Here is an 18,720-nt window from a genome sequence, read left to right as displayed (position 1 = left end):
ATGCCCACACACATGTGCACCCGTTCACATACATATGCACATGCATAAATACATACACATGCAAAAAGATGGTAAACCTTTCTGTACAGGAGGGATCTTGTCATCATACAATGGAGTCTTTCAACAGACAGAAAGAAGTTACATCAACATATACACATACATGTGAACACTGAGATGCACACATGCATCACCCACACGTGTGTACACATTCAAATAACATGCACCAGTATTGCTGATAACGTGCGTTCATAGCCATGCATACATGCAGGTATGTGACTTGTACACAGAGGCTGATCACCTGGTTTTCCACTTCAGCTGTGCCATCTCTCTCACTCTGCCTCAGTTTCCCCACCTATAAAGGGGGTTCCCGATAGCACTTCCATCAGAGCATGTTAGCGCAGATCTGAAGGGCTGGGCGCTGGCAGGCACAGGAGCTGCTCCCTGAATGGCCGCCCGCCTCCCAGGTGAACATGATTGTGCTCAACAAGGACCTCGGCATCCCCAAGCCCTTCGGGCCACAGGTGGAGGAGGAGTGCTTTCTGGAAACACACGTGCGAGGCCTGCTGGAGCCCCTGGGTCTCGCCTGCACCTTCATCGATGACATCTCTGCCTACCACAAGTTTCTGGGGGAGGTGCACTGTGGCACCAACGTCCGCAGGAAGCCCTTCCCCTTCAAGTGGTGGCACATGGTGCCCTGACCAGCAGAGACCCTGGCGTTCTCTCCTTCCTTGGGGTCTCCAGGCCTCTGGTGCCCCCAAATCTTTCCCCTGCCTGACCCAGACTGGTGGTCTCACCAGGAGACCTTCAGGAAGTGGGTGGGATTTGGAGTACCTGTACCTTGTCCTCCCTGGGAAGGGCCTGGTGGGGGGGGTCCACTGAAGCCATCCCCAGTGAGCCCAGCTATTCCCCCTGAAAACAGCTGGGCACATGGCCAGTGTCTGCAGAGCCCTGACATGAGAAACCAAACCATCCGCAGAAGTCATGTAGTCAAACTGTTCCCCAAGAATTCTTAGTCCATACTCCAGATCAGAATGAGGTCGAAAGGGAAGGAGGTTCTGAGCTTGCTGGCTCTTCCAAAAGCTGTGCTCTGAAGGTCAAAGTAGAACGTGTGATCAGGGGACCCTTAGGCTCTGGTACACTTTGATGGTATATTCATCATGTCAAACTCACCCACCTGAGGCCTCCACATGGCAGCCTCCAATCATTCCTTCCTTCCCCTACCTTGTGGCTGCTTTCTGCAGTGCATACCCCAACTCCCTGCATCCCGACTCCCCACATCCCAAGGGTCCAATCATTCAGCTCGCAACCTTCCCCGGAACAGATCTTATCAGAGTGGAAGTCTCTACTCGATATGGAGATGTGGGCACAGGCTGTTTCCACGTACACAGCTCTCTCCCTACACAACATCACTGACCACAGTTCAGTATGTAAAGATGCCCCTTTCAACGCACCTGTCTTCTCTTTCCTGGCCCTCATTTCTCTGGTCAGCCCCTCCTTCCCACCACCCCCACTCCCTTCCTTTCCTGCGCCACCCTTCCAGGCAGCCAGATGGGAGCTTCACTGCCACCTGCCACATTCATACCACCCCAGGGCATGAGAAGACCTGTCCTTCCTCCAGGACAATGACCCTGTGCCCAAGGATGCTGGCCTGGCTGCCAGTTCCCATCCAGCTACTGCCTTGGAAGTGGAATTCCCTGGTGCATTTCCAAAACCTCTCCCGTCCATAACCAGACCCATCCCCTGCCTCCAGCGGAAGCGACTCAATTAGGAAAAACCGCTTTAGGGAATGATGATTCCACTTTGAAGGTTTGAAAAATCCCATTTTATAACCAATAAAAGGGTTGCACATTTGCATCTTAGGGGAACAGGACTGTCATTTTGGATTGTTTTATTCAGCCGCAGTATTGGGCTCTGAGAACATACTAACTGGCCATGGATTCAGTTGTCCCCAACTAGCAGAGCCTATATTTAAAAGGCCAACTTTTGTCATTTTTGTGATATGCTCCTTAGAAATGCTCAAGGCGTAAGCCAGTCTTGATGAAATGGGTTGGGGGGACTCATGTCAACAGACCTCTCCCTTTCCATTCACCTGGGCAACACCACTGATCAGATCAGGGCCCAGAACCTCAGAAGCTACTGTCCCCCATCTGGGTACAGTGACTCCCACCCCTGAGATCCCACGTCCCCATCTCTCTCCAGCCCATTTGCTAAAAACACAAGTACCTCTCTGAGGGTGTTTAGATAGGGACTTTGTCCTGTGTGAGTTTGTTTAATGTGGGTTTGTTTTTTATTTTTATCTAATCTACATAAGAGGAAGTAAGTGCCTCCCACGTGGAGACAGTGTGTCTTTGCAGATGGTCCCAAAACTCTCCCCGCCATGAGGCAGTCATTTCTAAAGTCTCTGGAGGCCCCAGGACTCAGGCACCATCTGTCCCATCTCACTAGCGCACTCAGCGCGGATGCACCCTGCGGGCTCGGCACTCATCGCACCTCCACTTTCTATAAGTGTGGATCGAGATAGGCTGCTGGGTTGCAAAAGCCAGCCAGGTTCCTGTTTCAGTCTCGATTTTGAAATAGTCAGTGAGGGGCAGGGGCGCAAGGAAGATGCAAGGAGCTGGCTGGGCAGTTTCATGTTTCTGGAAAAGACGCGATGGCGATCATAAGGTGTGTCAGGAAGAGCCTGACTAAACAATAAAACGAACTGTCCAAGGGGACGGTGTGTGGCTTCTGGTGTGATGTTCTTTGCGACTTCCTAGACATGGTCCCAAATGACGCAGGTCACACGCAGACCCACCCTCGTCCTGAAGCTCCCACTGTTCTGGGCACAGTCTCTGAAGTGTCACCAGCAAGGGCATCTCAAGGATCTAGAATCCCACACACTTGGGGCTGTGTCACATGGCCACCACCCGAGGTCGTGATCAATACTCACAGCAGAGTGACTTTTTTTTTTTTTTTTTTTTTTGGTTTTTCAAGGTAGGGTTTCACTGTAGCCCAGGCTGACCTGGAATTCATGTAGTCCCAGGCTGGCCTCAAACTCACAGCGATCCTCTTACCTCTGCCTCCTCGGTGCTGGGATTAAAGGTGTGCAACACCACACCCAGCTCTAGAATGGCTTTTTAAAAAAATATATTTTATTTATTTATATTTATTTTACTTGAGAGAGAAAGAAAGAGAATGGATGCGCCAGGGCCTCCAGCTACTGCAGACGAACTCCAGACACATGCACCACTTTGTGCATCTGGCTTACGTGGGTCCTGGGGAATCGAACCGAGGTCCTTTGGCTTTGCAGGCAAATTTCTTAACCACTAAGCCATCTTCCCCAGCCCAAGGCTTTTTTTTTTTTTTTTTTAACGGTTTTTCGAGGTAGGGTCTTGCTTTAGACCAGGCTGAGCTGGAATTCACTATGTAGTCTCAGGCTGGCCTTGAACTTAGGGCGATCTTCCTACCTCTGCCTCCCAAGTGCTGGGCTTAAAGCGTGCACCACCACAAGTGGCCTTAGAGTGGCTTTTAAAAAGAAAAATGTGCACGTGATAGTTGAGGTGGGGCACCAGGATCTCTGCTGCCAATGAATGCCAGACACATGCATCACTTTTTTAGAAATATTTTATTTTTATTTATTTATTTGCCAGAGAGAAAGAGAGAATGGGCATGCCAGGGTCTCCAGCCACTGCAAACGAACTCCAGATGTGCGCACCCCCCTTGTGCATCTGACTTACGTGGGTACTAGAGAGTCGAACTGGGATCCTTTGGCTTTGCAGGCAAACACCTTAACCACTAAGCCATCTCTCCAGCTCTGGAGCAAATTTTTTTTTAATGTTTTTTTTTTTTTTATTTATTTGAGAGCGACAGACACAGAGAGAAAGACAGATAGAGGGAGAGAGAGAGAATGGGCGCGCCAGGGCTTCCAGCCTCTGCAAACGAACTCCAGACGCATGCGCCCCCTTGTGCATCTGGCTAACGTAGGACCTGGGGAAGTGAGCCTCGAACCGGGGTCCTTAGGCTTCACAGGCAAGCGCTTAACCGCTAAGCCATCTCTCCAGCCCTGGAGCAAATTTTTAAAGCCCTAACATGAAGCCTGCTGGTTGGCTGCTGAGGCTTGGCCTACCCCTGGGGCCCTTCCCACAATTTAGCCCCCTCTTAGGCATTGGGACCAATGTGTTGATTTAACAATTTTTTAAGTACATTTTTTTATTAAACAGAGAGAAAGAGAGGAAATGATCATGCTAAGGCCTCTATAAGCAAATTACAGATGCATCTGACTTTACTTGGGTTCTGGGAATCAAACCTGGGCCAGCAGGCTTTGCAAGCAAGTGCCTTTAACCACTAGGCCATCACCCCAGTCCTTGGGATAACTATTTTATTTTATTTGAGAGAGGAAAAGAGAAGGAGGCAGAGAGAGAATGGGCGTTCTAGGGCTTTTGGCCACTACAAATAAAGTCCAGACACATGCGCCATCTTGTGCATCTGGCTTATGTGGGTTCTGAGGAATTGAACCTAGGTCCCTAGGCTTCACAGGCAAGCACCTTAACCACTAAGCCATCTCTCCAGCCCTGAGTCTGTGCTTTGACATCAAAGTTGTCTTGCAGTCCTGGGTAACAAGAGCCAAAATCCTCCTCAGCTTCTTCCTTCCAGATGGCACTCACGCCCTGCCATGGGCCCTCCCCACATACAGCACCAGGGATGAGCTCTGCCTCCCCAGCAGAACACAGATGGCTGTCCCTTCAGCAGCAGTCACTAGACCTAACAGCAAGTGACACGGAAAACCAGCCTCCAGTTAGACAACCTGATACCTGTGCCACGACTCATTCTCCTTCTCCTGTGGCCAAGGAGTGTTATCTTTTTTATTAACCTGTGTATGTGTGTGTCATGTGCAAACATACGTATATGCATGTTCGTATGTGTGGATACATGTGTGCTCATGCATGTGCAAGTCAGATGTCAAAGTCAGGTATCTTCCTCAACCACTGTCCACCTTATCCCTGAGACAGCTAGACTGACAAGCCGGTAAGCCCTGGGGATCCTCCTGTTGCCACCTCCCCAGAGCTGGGCTTACAGGCATGCATTGCCACATCTGGCTTTTACCTGGGCTCTGAGGATCTGAACTCAGGCTCTCATGCTTGCACAGCAAACACTTTTCCCACTGAGCCACATTCCCAGCCTCAGGAGCTCCTCTTTTGCCCAGTTACTTCGTGTGTGTGGGGGGGGGGGTGCGCGCGTGTGTGCGCGCGCACGCACATGCGTGTACAGGCTAGCTAGCTCAGATTCTTAGGTTGGGCTAGGGAAATGGTTCAAAGGTTAAAAGGTGCTTGCTTTCAAAGGCTATTGGCCAGGGTTCACTTCCCCAGTGCCCATGTAAAACCAGATGCACAAAGTAGTGCATGCATCTGGAGTTCATTTGCAGTGGCAAGAGGCCCTAGCAGGCCCATACATACTCTCTCTCTCTCATAAATAAATAAATAAATAAATAAATAAATAAATAAATAAATAAATAAATAAAATACAAAAAAAAAAAAAAGGCAGGCATGATGGTACACACCTTTAATCCCAGCACTCAGGAGGCAGAGGTAGGAGGATCACCTTGAGACTACATAGTGAATTCCAAGTCAGCCTGGGCTAGAGCAAGAGCCTACATCAAAAAAAGAGAGAGAGAACAAGAAAGAAGAAAAGAAGAGAGAGAGGAAAGGAGGGAGGGAGGAAGGGAAGGAGGGAGAGAGGAAGTGAAGGAGGGAGGGAGGAAGGGAAGGAGGGAGGAAGGGAAAGAAGGAGGGAGGGGAAGCTTTTAAACAATTCTTGGGTTGAAGGACTCCTGCCTCCACCTCCCGAGCAGCCTGACAACATGTCCCACCGGCACGCTGGGCTCAACCATGGTCTGCGCACACAAGGGTCTTCTCTGAACAGGTTCCAAACAAACCGCCTGCTTCTGCATAGGTCTCCCTTCAGCGAGCTAAGGACTGCTTGAGCACTGCCCTGGTCACGCCCCGTGCTCCTCAGTAGCCTCGGGCCGGCCTGCCCAGGCTCTTTCCACGAGGCTCTGTTCCCAAAGGATAGATAGGGAAGGTTTTGTTTTCTCCTGATGGCAGTTCTTGTCACGTGGCCACTGCTAAGCAAACGTGTTCAAAAGAAAGAATGAAGCACCTGTTCAGCTTGGCAATAAAAGAAAGCAAAATCCATGTGTCTGTGGTCCTGGGGGTTGAAGCAGGGGTGTCACCCACACTAGGCAAGTACACACACCCAACTACAACCATCCGTTTTCCTTTCTCTCTTCCTTCCTTCCTTTTTTTCTTTCTTTCTTTTGTCAGCTGGCCTCAAGCTCCCTACACAGTTGAGAAAGACTTTGAACATCTGATCCTCTGGCCTCTACTGTCCTAAGTGCCTTTTACCACTGAGCAATCTCTCCCTGCCCTGATTGATTTATTGATTAATTGATTGATGATTATTTGCAAGCAACGACAGAGAGAGAATGGCCACCAGGGCCTATTCCTGCTGCAAATGAACTCCAGATACAAGCACACTTTGTGCATCTTGCATTACAAGTGTGCTGGGGGATCGAACCTGGGCCAGCAGGTTTTCCGAGAAAGCACTTTTACCACTGAGCCATCTCCCCAGCCCTGTACAGCCCTTTTTTATGCACACATGGTTGCATGTGAGGTGCGTCTGCACATGTTGCGTGTGGAGGACAGAGAAGACTCTCAGGTGCCATTCCTCAGATTTGCTGTCACCTCTTCTGAGTCAGGGTGTCTCACTGACCTGGAACTTGTCAGTTAGGGTAGAGAGGCTGGCCAGAGAACCCTACAGATCCTCCTTTTGCTTCCCCAGCCCTGGAGTTATAGATGTATGCCACCATGCCCAGCATTCTTTTTATCAGAAAGAACTGGCATGCGAGGGCCTCTAGACACTACAATTGAACTCCAGACGCATGTGCCACCTTGTACGCATGCATGACCTTGTCCATTTGCGTCACCTTGTGCGTCTGGCTTATATGGGTTCTGGGGAGTCAAATCTAGGTTCTTAGGCTTCACAGGCAAGCACCTTAACTGCTAAGCTGTCTCTCCATCCCATCCAGCATTCTTACATGGGTAGTGGAGACCGCACTCAGGTCCTCATGCTTTCAAGGCAAGTGATTCACCAACTGAGCTATCTCCCCCACCTTATTTTTTTCCTTTCTTGGGGCAAGGTCTCATTATGTAGTTTGAAGCCGGCCTCAAATTCTCAATCCTCCTGCCTCAGCCTCCCAACTGCTGGTACCACCACACCTGGCTTGCACAGTTTTAGCATGTCAGGTTTCTCATTTGAATCTTACCAATAAGAAAAACCCTGTAGGAAAGATGCCTGGAGGTTATAGGATTCTTCCAAAGCCTTCCAAGCCAAATGACCTCTGCATGGCTCAGCATGTACTCAGAGGCAAGTAACCCCTCTTGGCCAGGAATGATTCATTCACCCATCCAATCGTTCCCTTTTCTATTAATACTTGGAGACAACTAGAATGATTCTGTAATTTTTCATCTAAACCAAGACATTTGTGAAAGAGACCATATAAAATAATAATCCCACCGGGCATGGTGGCACACACCTTTGATCCAGTACTTGGGAGGCAGAGGTAAGAGGATCACCATGAGTTCGAGGCCAACCTGAGACTACATAGTGAATTCCAGGTCAGCCTGAGCTGGTAAGACCCTACTTCGAAAAACCAAAACTAATAATAATAATCCTACTGGGACCACAGTGGAGATCATAAGTAGGATGTCTGTTCTCTCAAGAAACCCCCATTCATTAGAACTGACCTCATTTTTCAAGGAGCCCACTGCCAAGTCAGTCAGACAGATGGGAAGCAGAAAACTAGATGACTGCCAGGGGAGCACCTGGCAAGGTTTTGCTGAATGGAAGAATTAATGTGGCACAAAAAAGCCATAGAATCTTGGACTGAAGAGATGGCTCAGTGGTTAAAGGCACTGGTTTGCAAAGCTTGCTGGCCCAGGTTTGATTCCCTAATACCCTTGTAAATCCAGATACTCAAAGTGGCACATGTATCTGGAATTTGTGTGTAGTGGCAACAGGCTCTGGCACACAATTTCTCTCCCTCTCTCTTCCTCTGTCTCTCTTTGCTCACAAATAAAAATATTTGCGGGGAGGGGGGGAAGCTGTGGAATCATACACACACACTTGCACATTTGATTGGCCAGGCTGTAATCTCTGTGTGTTTGTCTGCCCTTCCTCCAACTAATCTGTCTTTTTTGGCTTATTTCAGTGAACTTTCAGAAAGTGAGGGTACATCTCCCTTTGTTCTAGCAGGCAACCCCAAGGTCTGAGCACAGGGAATCCCAAAAGCTTAGGGTAGCTGTAATCACATGATCAGTGATGTGTTTTAGAAAGCCTGAAGAAATATCAATTTCATTGTTGCTGCTAAAAATGGATAACTCATTTATTTTTTAGGCAAGGGCTCACTCTAGACCAGGATGACCTGGAACTCACCCTTCTGTGGCCCAGGCTGGCCTGGGACTCATGGTGATCCTCCTACTTCTGCCTCCCTAGTGCTGAGATTAAAAACATGAGCCACCATACCAGAATACTCATTTTTTTGTTTTGTTTTTCAAGGTAGGCTCTCGCTTTAGCCCAGGCTGGCCTGAAATTCACTATGTAGTTTCAGGGTACTCTCAAACTCACAGCAATCCTTTTGCCTCTGCCTCCCGAGTGCTAGGATTAAAGGCGTGCGCCACCACGCCCAGCTTCATTGTTTTTATTTATTTTAAAGAGAGAGACAGAAAGAGGCAGGTAAGAGAGAGAGAAAGAGTGTATATGGGTATGCCTGCTGTGATGGCTTGATTCAGGTGCCTCCATAACCTTAGGTGTTCTGAATGCTAGGTTCCCCACCTGATGGCAATTAGAAATTAACACTTCCTGGAGGCAGAGAATTGTTGGGGGTGGGCTTATGGGTGTTATAGCCAGTTTCCCCTTGCCAGGGTTTGGCACACTCTCCTGTTGCTCTTGTCCACCTTATGTTGGCCAGGGGCTGATGTCCACCCTCTGTTATGCATCGTTTTCCCCTGTCATCATGGAGCTTCCCCTCATGCCTATAAGCCAAAATAAACCTCTTTTCCCCAGAAGCTGCTCTTAGTTGGGTGATTTCTACCAGCAATGTGAACCTGACTGTAACACCAGGGCCTCCTACCACTGCAACAAACTCCATATGCATGCACCACTTTGTTCATCTGGCTTTATTCTTATTGGGGAATCAAACCCAATATGTCAGGCTTTGCAAGCAAGTACTTTTAATTGCTAAGCTATCTCTTCAACCCCTCATTTTTTTTAAATTTATTTAGAGAGAGAGAGAAAGAGAGAATGGGCGTATCGGGGCCTCTAGCCACTGCAAACGAACTCCAGATGCATGCACCACCATCTGCATCTGGCTTACGTGGGACCAGGAGAATTGAACCTGGGTCCTTAGGCTTTTCAGGCAAGTGCCTTAACTGTTAAGCCATCTCTCCAGCCCAGCCCCTCATTTTTTAAAAAATAAATATACCTCTTGAAGCTTTTATAATTTACTTATTTGCACCACGTGGAAGTCAGAGGACAGCCTCGAGGTATCGGGGTTCTTCTTCCACTCCAGCTTCCTAAGACAGAGTCTCTTGCCGTTGCCAACCAATGCAAGTCTAGCTGGCCCACAGGCTCTAAATTCTCCTGGTTCCACTTCCCAACATTGTGGGTGCTCTAGGATGACAGGTGCATGTGCACTTTGTGCCCGACTTTATGTGGGTGCTGGGGAGGATCAGACTCAGATTGACAGGCATTTCAAGCAAGTACCTTTAATCACTGAGCCACCTCTTCAGCTCCCTACGAATCTCATTTTTTTTTTTTAATTTTTATATTTTGGCTTTTCGAGGTGGGGTTTCATTTTAGCCCAGGCTGTCCTGGAATTCACTATATAGTCTCAGGGTGCCCTCAAATTCATGGTGATCCACCTACCTCTGCCTCCCAAGTGGTGGAAATAAAGGCGTGCACCACCGCACCCAGCTAAATTTATTTTTATTTCAGGGAGTGTAGCAGTCAGTCTTAGGTTCGCTGAGATGAACTTCTAGACCAGGCATGGTTATGGAGGAAGGGATATTTTTTAAAGCTTATAGATCCAGGGGAAGTTCCACAATGGCGGAAGAAGCTGGCCTGCCTTCACAGGTCCAAGCAGAGGGAGAGAAGCACAAGCCAGAAGCCACACCGCACAGCACACTTCAGGAACTCCAGCTAGGCACACTTTGCATATCTTTAGATTGAAACCTGAAACCCACCACCACACCTTAAGATCCCAGTGACACTGCCTCCTGTCAGGTGGCTACAGATAGTAATAAAACACTGAACATATTAGGGGCCATCTATTCAAACTACTACAAGGAGAGAGAGTCTTCAGCTGCTGCAAATGAACTCCAGACACATGTGTCACCTTGTGCATCTGGCTTACATAGGTCCTGGGGAACTGAACCTGGGTCCTTTGGCTTCACAGGCAAATGCCTTAACTGCTAAGCCATCTCTCCAGCCTTTATTTATTTGTTTGTTTGTTTATTTATTTTTATTTCAGAGAGACAAGGAGAGAAAAGGAGGCAGAGAGAGAGAGAGAGAATTGGTGGAAGCTCATTTTTAATATTTTATTTATAATTTACTTGCAAGCAAAGAGAGAGGAAGAAGTGGGGAGAAAGGAGGAAGGATGAGGACACCAGGGTCTCTTGTCACTGCAAATGAACATCAGACGCATGTGTCACATTGTGCATCTAGCTTTAAGTGGGTACTTGGGGAACCGAACCTGGGTCCTTAGGCTTTGCAGGCAAGTGCCTTAACCACTGAGCCATTTCTCCAGCCCAATAAAAATATTTTTAAAAAAAGGATGGTTCAGTAGGTAACAGCACTTGCCATGCAAGTATGAGGGCTTGAGAGGGCATAAGTTCAAACCCCAAATCCTATGTAAAAAGCCAAGCATAGCTGGGTGCATGCCTTTAATCCCAGCGCTTGGGAGGCGGAGGTAGGAGGATTGCCGTAAATTCGAGGCCACCCTGAGACTATATAGTGAAATCCAGGTCAGCCTGAGCTAGAGTGAGACCCTACCTCAAACAAACAAACAAAAAAAGCCAAGCATACCTATAACCCCAGTGCTGGGAGGGTGGGTGAAGATAAGAGAATAGTTGGTACTCAATGATCAGCCAGTCTGATCAAAAACAGCAGCTCCGCCAAGTGTGGTGGTGCATGCCTTTAATCCCAGCACTCGGGAGGCAGAGGTAGGAGGATTGCCGTAAATTCGAGGCCACCCTGAGACTCCATAGTGAATTCCAGGTCAGTCTGGGCTAGAGTGAGACCCTACCTTGAAAAAAACAAAACAACAAAAAAAAAAAAAAAAAAAACAACCAGCAGCTCCATGTTCTATGAGAGACTATGTCTCAAGGAAACAATGTGGAAAAGCAATAGAAGAGGACATCCTACATTCTCCTTTGTCCTCAGCATGTGTGTGCATGGTGCACACACCTGTACATACGTGCGTACACTGTACATACACATGCCCCACCACACACATACCACACACCAAAATATTAAATATTTTTTATTTACTTACAAGCAGACAGAGAAAGTGAATGGGTGTACCAGGGCCTCTTGCCACTGCAAACCAACTCCAGACACATATGTCACTTTATGCATCCAGTTTTATGTCAAACCCAGGCCATCAGGCTTTGCAAGCAAGTGCCTTTAACTGCTGAGCCATCTCTCTAGCCCCCCAATCAAATTTTTAAAAATAAAACAGGCGTGGGAAATTCGGTGTGGGTGCAGCAGAGCTTCCATTTCTCCTGCTCCAACTCACCACTGTTCACTTTCATTGAGGACCAAGTCAGTCAAGGAGCCACGTGCAGCCATGGCCTTTAAAGTAAAATATTTTTTTTAAAAAGTCGGGCATTGTGGTGCACACCTTTAATCCCAGTACTGGGGAGGCATAGGTAGGAGGATCACCATGAGTTGGAGGCCATTCTGAGACCACATAGTGAATTCCAGCTCAGCCTGGACTAGAGTGGAACCCTACCTTGAAAAAAAAATTTTTTTTAAACATGGCCAACACTCAGATTCAAGTGGAAAGGGAGTTTTTGTGTGTGTTTGTACCATATACTGTGTTTACAAAGTGCGCAGCCACACACATCCCAGTCACATCAGCTACTAATCTGAGAGAAGGTTGGAGCTATGTCAGGCAGGTGGGAGTGTGAAGGAGGTTAACAGGGTGGGGGCTCTAAACTTTCATGTGTGCTTGGTGCTATTGACCCCAACAGGGTGACAGTCCCCAGGAGGCCCTGAGCCATTTGCTAAGTCCTAGCAGCTGAGCTGACCTCAGTGGTGTGAGACACATCCCAAATAGAACCAGGAGGCCGTGACTTTTTGGTCCCGAGCTCCATGGAGACTGCTCATGAAACTGGAGAAGCCTGTAGCTAGGATGGCCTCCATCCCACTCAAAGAGAATATTTTCAGCAGTCTAATTATATGGTGGGGTTTTCAAGGGATGAAGGAAGAGGGTTTGGGTAAACCCTTCAGAAGGGCAGGTTGGCAAAGGGTTGCAAGGGAGCCCTGAGCCACGCTGCTGAGGCAGGGGCACCCCCTGCAGGCTGACCAGAGTGCCTGCAGCCATTGCGTGTCCTTGATGGATGCAAGCCCACAGTCTTCATCTCCCCACATGGTCACCCAACTAGCTGTGTAGCTTGGGGTGAGTTGTTGACCCTCTCTGAGGCTCCGTAGCTTCAGTCATAAAGAACCACACCTTCGGGCTGGAGAGATGGCTTAGCGGTTGAGCGCTTGCCTGTGATGCCTAAGGACCCCGGTTCGAGGCTCGGTTCCCCAGGTCCCACGTTAGCCAGATGCACAGGGGGGCGCACGCATCTGGAGTTCGTTTGCAGAGGCTGGAAGCCCTGGCGCGCCCATTCACTCTCTCCCTCTATCTGTCTTTCTCTCTGTGTCTGTCGCTCTCAAATAAATAAATAAATAATTTAAAAAAAAAAAAAAAAAGAACCACACCTTGTGGGTTTGTTGGAATGATTACAAAGCAAATGTGCCCCAAGGATCTGCATAGGGCATGCTACCCAGTAAGTCCCCCAAATGTTGGCTGCCATCAGCAGCAGCCCTACCATCACAGTTGTCAGCATAACAAACCAGGGACAAATGTGCCACCCTGCAATCTAGCAGAGGTTACAGGACTTCTCTGAAAACGAGGCAAGGCAGGGTTGAGCATCTGGACCAAAATGGGCTAACATTGACTCTGACAGTCACGTCTCCGCCTCCTGTATTTGGTGGCTTGCATTTAAGCTTTTCTGTGGAGTCCCACGGTGCCTAGTGACACTATGTCCTAAAAGAAAAACCACCCAGCCAGAGAGCTGGGTTGTTCCTGGAAGCTCTAGCAGTCTTCACTCCCAGAAGCCATGGGCCTACTGGGATGATCCAACCATGGAAGGGACCGCTCTGCAGTCAGGAAGAGGAACCTCGCCTCATCACTTGTAAAAGGAAGTCTCCCCTCATCCTTCTGGACTGGAACAACTACTTTCATCTTAAACTCCTAGTCTTTGATACTAGGAAAGCTAGATAAAGCTTGGGCAGGAATTTTGCCTTAGGAGTTCTTTCTTCTCGCAGGGATGGAGATTGAGCCAGAAGTAAAAATAAGTACCAGTCTCAGCCTCTCCCAGATCGGCTGCTGTGTGGGCAAGGGTACTGGGTCATGTGCAGGCCTGGGTGGTGGGCTGCTGATCACCCCTTGACCTTCCTCTCCATCCCTGTCCACCTAGGTTCTCTAACTTCCTTCTGCACTGAAAATGCATCCAACCCCTCAGTGTAACCTAACAGTTCTCCGGTGCTGTAGGGAAGCCAGCGGAGAGGGAAGTAAGACTAAGATAGAAGTGAGGTGTTACAAAAGGCACTAAGGATGTGGCCCAGTGGGAGAGCACTGACCTAGCATGCACAGGGTCCTGGGTGCGATTCCCAGAATTCTTGGAAAATGCTGCCATTACTTCAGACTTTGACGTTTTACTCATCATGAACATTTTGCATTTATGAAAATTGTTGCATCAAACTATATTTTATTTTTATTTATCTGAGAGAAAAAGGAAGAGAGAGAGAATGGTCATGGCAGGGCCTCTAGCCACTGCAAATGAATTCCAGGTGCATGTTCCACCTTATGCATCTGACTTTCATGGGTCCTGGGGAGTTGAACCTGGGTCCTTAGGCTTTGCAGGCAAATGCCATAACCACTAAGCCATCTCTCTAGCCCCCAAGCTATTGCTAGTAGCTGAAGAGATGACTCAGCAGTTGAACATGCTTGCTTGCAAATACTGTCAGGCCAGGTTTGATTCCCCAGTACCCACATAAGGCCAGATGCACAAATAAATAAATAAATAAATAAGGCAAACTTCAAAACCAGACACTACACCTGAAGGAAACATATGCCACCACACCCAGCTTCCCTCCCTCCTTCCCTCTCTCCCTCTCCCCCGCCCCCCTCTCTCTCTTCTTGCAAATAAATAAAATTTTTAAAGGTTAAAATAATGCCAGGTGTGGTGGCATATGCCTTTAATCCCAGCACTTAGGAGGCAGAGGTACAATGGTTGCTGTGAGTTGGAGGCCACCCTGAGACTACATAGTGAATTCCAGGTCAGCCTGGACTAGAGTGAGACCTACCTTGAAAAACCAAAAAAAAAAAAAAAAAAAAAAAAGAGAGAGAGAGAGAGAGAGAGTTAAAATAGCTCTTGGAGTCCTAATCACCCTCATGAACCTCCAGGTTCTGGTGAGTCTCCCCCTTGTCTCAGCTCCCCTGAGAACCCCCTGACCCTTACTCCCACATGGGCTCTTTACCCCACCTGTCCTCCCCATGGCAGGAGCTCTCTATATGTTCTTCTCATTTCCTTCTCTTAGTCTAATAAAGTCTCTTTTCTAAACCTTAAAAAAAAAAAAAAAAAAAGGTAAAATAAAGCCAAGCATGGAGGTGGAGTCTGAGGAAGACACCCAATGTTGACCTCTGGCCTCCACATGCACACACAGGTGCACCAGCACAAAAAATGAACATGTACACACATGTGCCCAAAAAATAACTTAAAAGTATTTTGACACTGATTTTCACTGTGCTGCCCAGGCTAGCCTAGAACTCACAATGTTCCTGCCTCAGCCTCCTGGGTGCTGGGATTCTAGGTGTATGCCACCACACCCAGCCTGGTACTTGTTTTGCTTCTAGATCTGATTTCTAGCCCTGAGGGAAAAAAGATCCTAAAGCAAAATTTCTATCCAAGGTTGCCCGGCTTTCCTAGGTATCAAGGACACGGAGCATCTCTAAAATGGGAGCAGTTATCCTAACTCAACAGGGCTGTCAGGAAGACGAAACAAGAGAGTTTATGTAAACGCATTTGCAAGCGATGAGGTGAGAGGTTTGCTATAAAGACAGAACATCCAGCATTAAAATGTCTGATGAACGGCAGTGTATCACTCTATAGGAATGGAAACAAACAAATTAATCAAAAACCACAGGCAAGGACACCTTGGGATGATAAGTCAGGAGCAGACAGTTAGAACCTCTAAATCCTTCAGCAGCTGTGCCTTTCTGGAATCCCAAGCTCAGGGCGGAGGTAGCACTGCCCAAGAATTTATCATTGCTCCATATCATTGAGCTTCCCAAATCCCCATGAAGCCCAGGAACGATGTGACTGCAGAGCACGTGGGCACGCTGGCACCGTGAGCCGTTCCATAAATCAAGATCTCACTTTTGTGAGCTGCAGACTGCTTTTCTCAAGGTGACCTGGACAAAGTTAAAGGGTAGTTGCCACTAAGGGTGGCACTAGCCTTCAACATGAAAGGACCCTGAAAGGGCTGGAGAGGTGGCTCAGTGGTTAAGGTGCTTGCTTGCAAAATCCGATGGCCCAGATTCAATTCCCCAGGACCTTCCTAAAGCCAGATGCTCAGAGTAGCACATTCAACTGAAGTTCATTTGCAATGGCAGGAGGCCCTAGTGTACCCACGTTCATTCTCTGTCTCTTTCTCAAATCAATTAAAAAAAGGCTTCAGCTCCCTCTCACTCTTTCTGTGCCTGCAAACAATAAATTATTGTTTTTTACTTATGAGAGAATGGGTGCACCAGGGCCTGTACCATTGCAAACGAACTACAGATGCACGCACCACCACGTGTATCTGGCTTACATGGGTTCTGGAGAATTGAACCTAAGTCCTTAGGCTTTGCAGACAAGCTCGTTAGCCACCAAGCCATTTCTCCTGCCCATTAAATAATTTTTTTAATATTTTATTTTTATTTATTTGAGAGAGAGAAAAAGACAAATAGAGAAATAGAGAGAGGGGGGGAGAATGGGCATAACAGGGCCTCTAGCCACTCAAACTCCAGACACATGCACCACCACGTGCATCTCACTTATGTGAGTACTCGAGAATCAAACTGGGTCCTTGGGCTTCACAGGCAAGTACCTTAACTGCTAAGCCATCTCTACAGCCCTAAAAATATTGTTTTTAAATGGTGGCACACACACATGATCTCAGCACTCCGGAGGCAGAGGTAGGAGGATCTACATGAGTTCAAGGCCAGCCTGAGACTACATAGTGAATTCCAGATCAGCCTGGGCTAGAGTGATAGAGTGAAACCCTACCTCAAAAAGAAAAAAAAGGGCTGGAGAGATGGCTTAGCGGTTAAGCGCTTGCCTGTGAAGCCTAAGGACCCCGGTTCGAGGCGCGGTTCCCCAGGTCCCACGTTAGCCAGATACACAAGGGGGTGCACGTGTCTGGAGTTCGTTTGCAGAGGCTGGAGGCCCTGGCGCGCCCATTCTCTCTCTCTCCCTCTATCTGTCTTTCTCTCTGTGTCTGTTGCTCTCAAATAAATAAATAAAAAAAAAAATTAAAATATTAAAAAAAAAAAAAAAAAAAGAGGAGGAGGAAGCAGCAGCAGCTAACCTGGGCTGGAGAGATGGCTGAGCAGTTAACATGCTTGCCTGCAAAGCCTAACAACCCAAGTTTGACTCCCCAGTACCCACATAAAGTCAGATGCACAAGTATTACATGTGTCTTGAATTCATTGGCAGCAGCAAGGGGCCCTGGCATGCCCATTCCCTCCCTCCCCCCCCCCTCTCCTCCCTCTCTCTGTCTCAAATAAATAAATAAAAATGGCCATTTAGAAGCTGGACATGGTGGCTCATGCCTTTAATCCTAGCACTCAGGGAGAAGTAGGAAGATCATTGTGAGTTCGAGGCCAGCCTGAGACTACATAGTGAATTCCAGGTCAACCTGGGCTAGAGTGAGAGTTGAGACTCTATCTCAAAAAACAAAACAAAACAAAACAAAAGGCCATTTATTGCTCACTTTTGTCTGTGACTTAACATCCATGTGACTATTACGTAGTTCCCTTTGGAATGTGCAGATGCCTTTCACCAACCCAAAAGCTAAGAATGTCATCAGACAGCATCTGAAGCCTACAGTAGTGACTTCCTTTGCTGTAACCCACCTTCCTGATGTTCCCACCAATGTATTTGAAACTTTTTAAAATCCTTATTTATTTGTTCATTCATTCATTTATTTGTGAGACAGAATGAGCATGCCAGGGCCTCTAGCCACTGCAAATGAACTCCAGACACATCTGTGCATTTGGCTTTACGTGGTGGATACTAGGGAATCGAACCTGGGTCATTAGGCTTTGTAGACAAGTGTCTTAACCGCTAAGCCATCTCTCCAGCCTTTGAAAGGTTTTTGATTTTCTTTATCCTATTGTTATAAAAACGTCATGAGGGCCAAGATTGGTAGCACATGCCCTTAATGTCATCACTCAGGAGGCTGAGGTAGGTAGGAGGATTTCTGTGCATTCAAGGCTAGCCTAGGCCTAGAGAGTGAATTAGCAAGACCCTAGATAGGCTGGGGACAGACATGAAACCGTGTTGTAACATGGAACTTGGGGTAACCTAATTCTGTGTTCCAGGCCATGGTCACTCATATAATGGCTACAGGATAAATTCTCTCTGATTCCCTTTGAGATGAGAACTGTGTTTCCTGCTGTTGACACTATGTAGCTGAAGGTGATCTTTAACTCCCGATCCTTCTGCCTCCACCTCCCAAGTGCTACACTTGCCTGTAGGCAAAAACCGTCATCCACAGCCTCCATAGACATTTAGGAATAAACGAACGATGGGCAGCTTTACCAGTCATATTGTAATCACTGCAGTCCACTCTCCAACTGTCCAAATTCACCGGGGACTGAAGGGTCTTTTAGACTCGGTGCCAAAACCTGGTTAGAGAAAAGTCAGGGGGGACTGCGAAATGGCTTAGTGGCGCACGCATCTGGAGTTTGTTTACATTAGCTGAAGGCCCTGGTGCGTCCATTCTCTCTCTCAAACAAAATAAAATTAAATTATTTTTTAAAAAAGAATTAGAAGAAGAAGAGGGCTGAAGAAATGGCTTCGTGGTTAAAGCACTTGCCTTCAAAGCCAAAGGACTTAGGTTCGATTCCAGGACCCTCATAAAGCCTCATGCACAATTTGGTGCATGTGTCTGGAGTTCTTTTGTAGTGGCTGGAAGCCCTGGCACAACCACACTCTATCTGCCTCTCTCTCTCTCTCTCTCTCTCTCTCTCTCTCTCTCACTCTCTCCCCCTCTCTCTCAAATAAATAAGTAAATTATCTAGGCAGGGGCCAGAATTGAAATGGAAAGGCCCCGCCCCTTCGTGGTCTTAGCTCCGCCCCTACAGGC

General features: G+C 47.7%; 1 protein-coding gene across 2 annotated transcripts in view; it reads left to right on the top strand.

Annotated features, from left to right (window-relative positions):
- The window catches only part of Padi2 (peptidyl arginine deiminase 2), a 53,353-nt gene extending 50,639 nt beyond the window's left edge, over positions 1-2,714 (top strand). Inside the window, exon 16 of one of the 2 annotated variants that reach the window (XM_045151182.1) lies at positions 507-2,714. In XM_045151182.1, coding sequence (XP_045007117.1) covers positions 507-698 — 192 coding nt within the window. In that variant the 3' untranslated portion in view covers positions 699-2,714. Of the gene's footprint in view, positions 1-464 lie in introns of both variants that reach the window. The other variant, XM_004657601.2, reaches the window with a different exon arrangement.
- Positions 2,715-18,720: the final 16,006 nt, after the last annotated feature.

Source organism: Jaculus jaculus, chromosome 5 (genome assembly GCF_020740685.1).
Source record: "Jaculus jaculus isolate mJacJac1 chromosome 5, mJacJac1.mat.Y.cur, whole genome shotgun sequence".
Taxonomy (NCBI): Eukaryota; Metazoa; Chordata; class Mammalia; order Rodentia; family Dipodidae; genus Jaculus; species Jaculus jaculus.
Note: the sequence above shows the minus strand (reverse complement) of the source record. Positions and strands in the feature narration are given on the sequence as shown.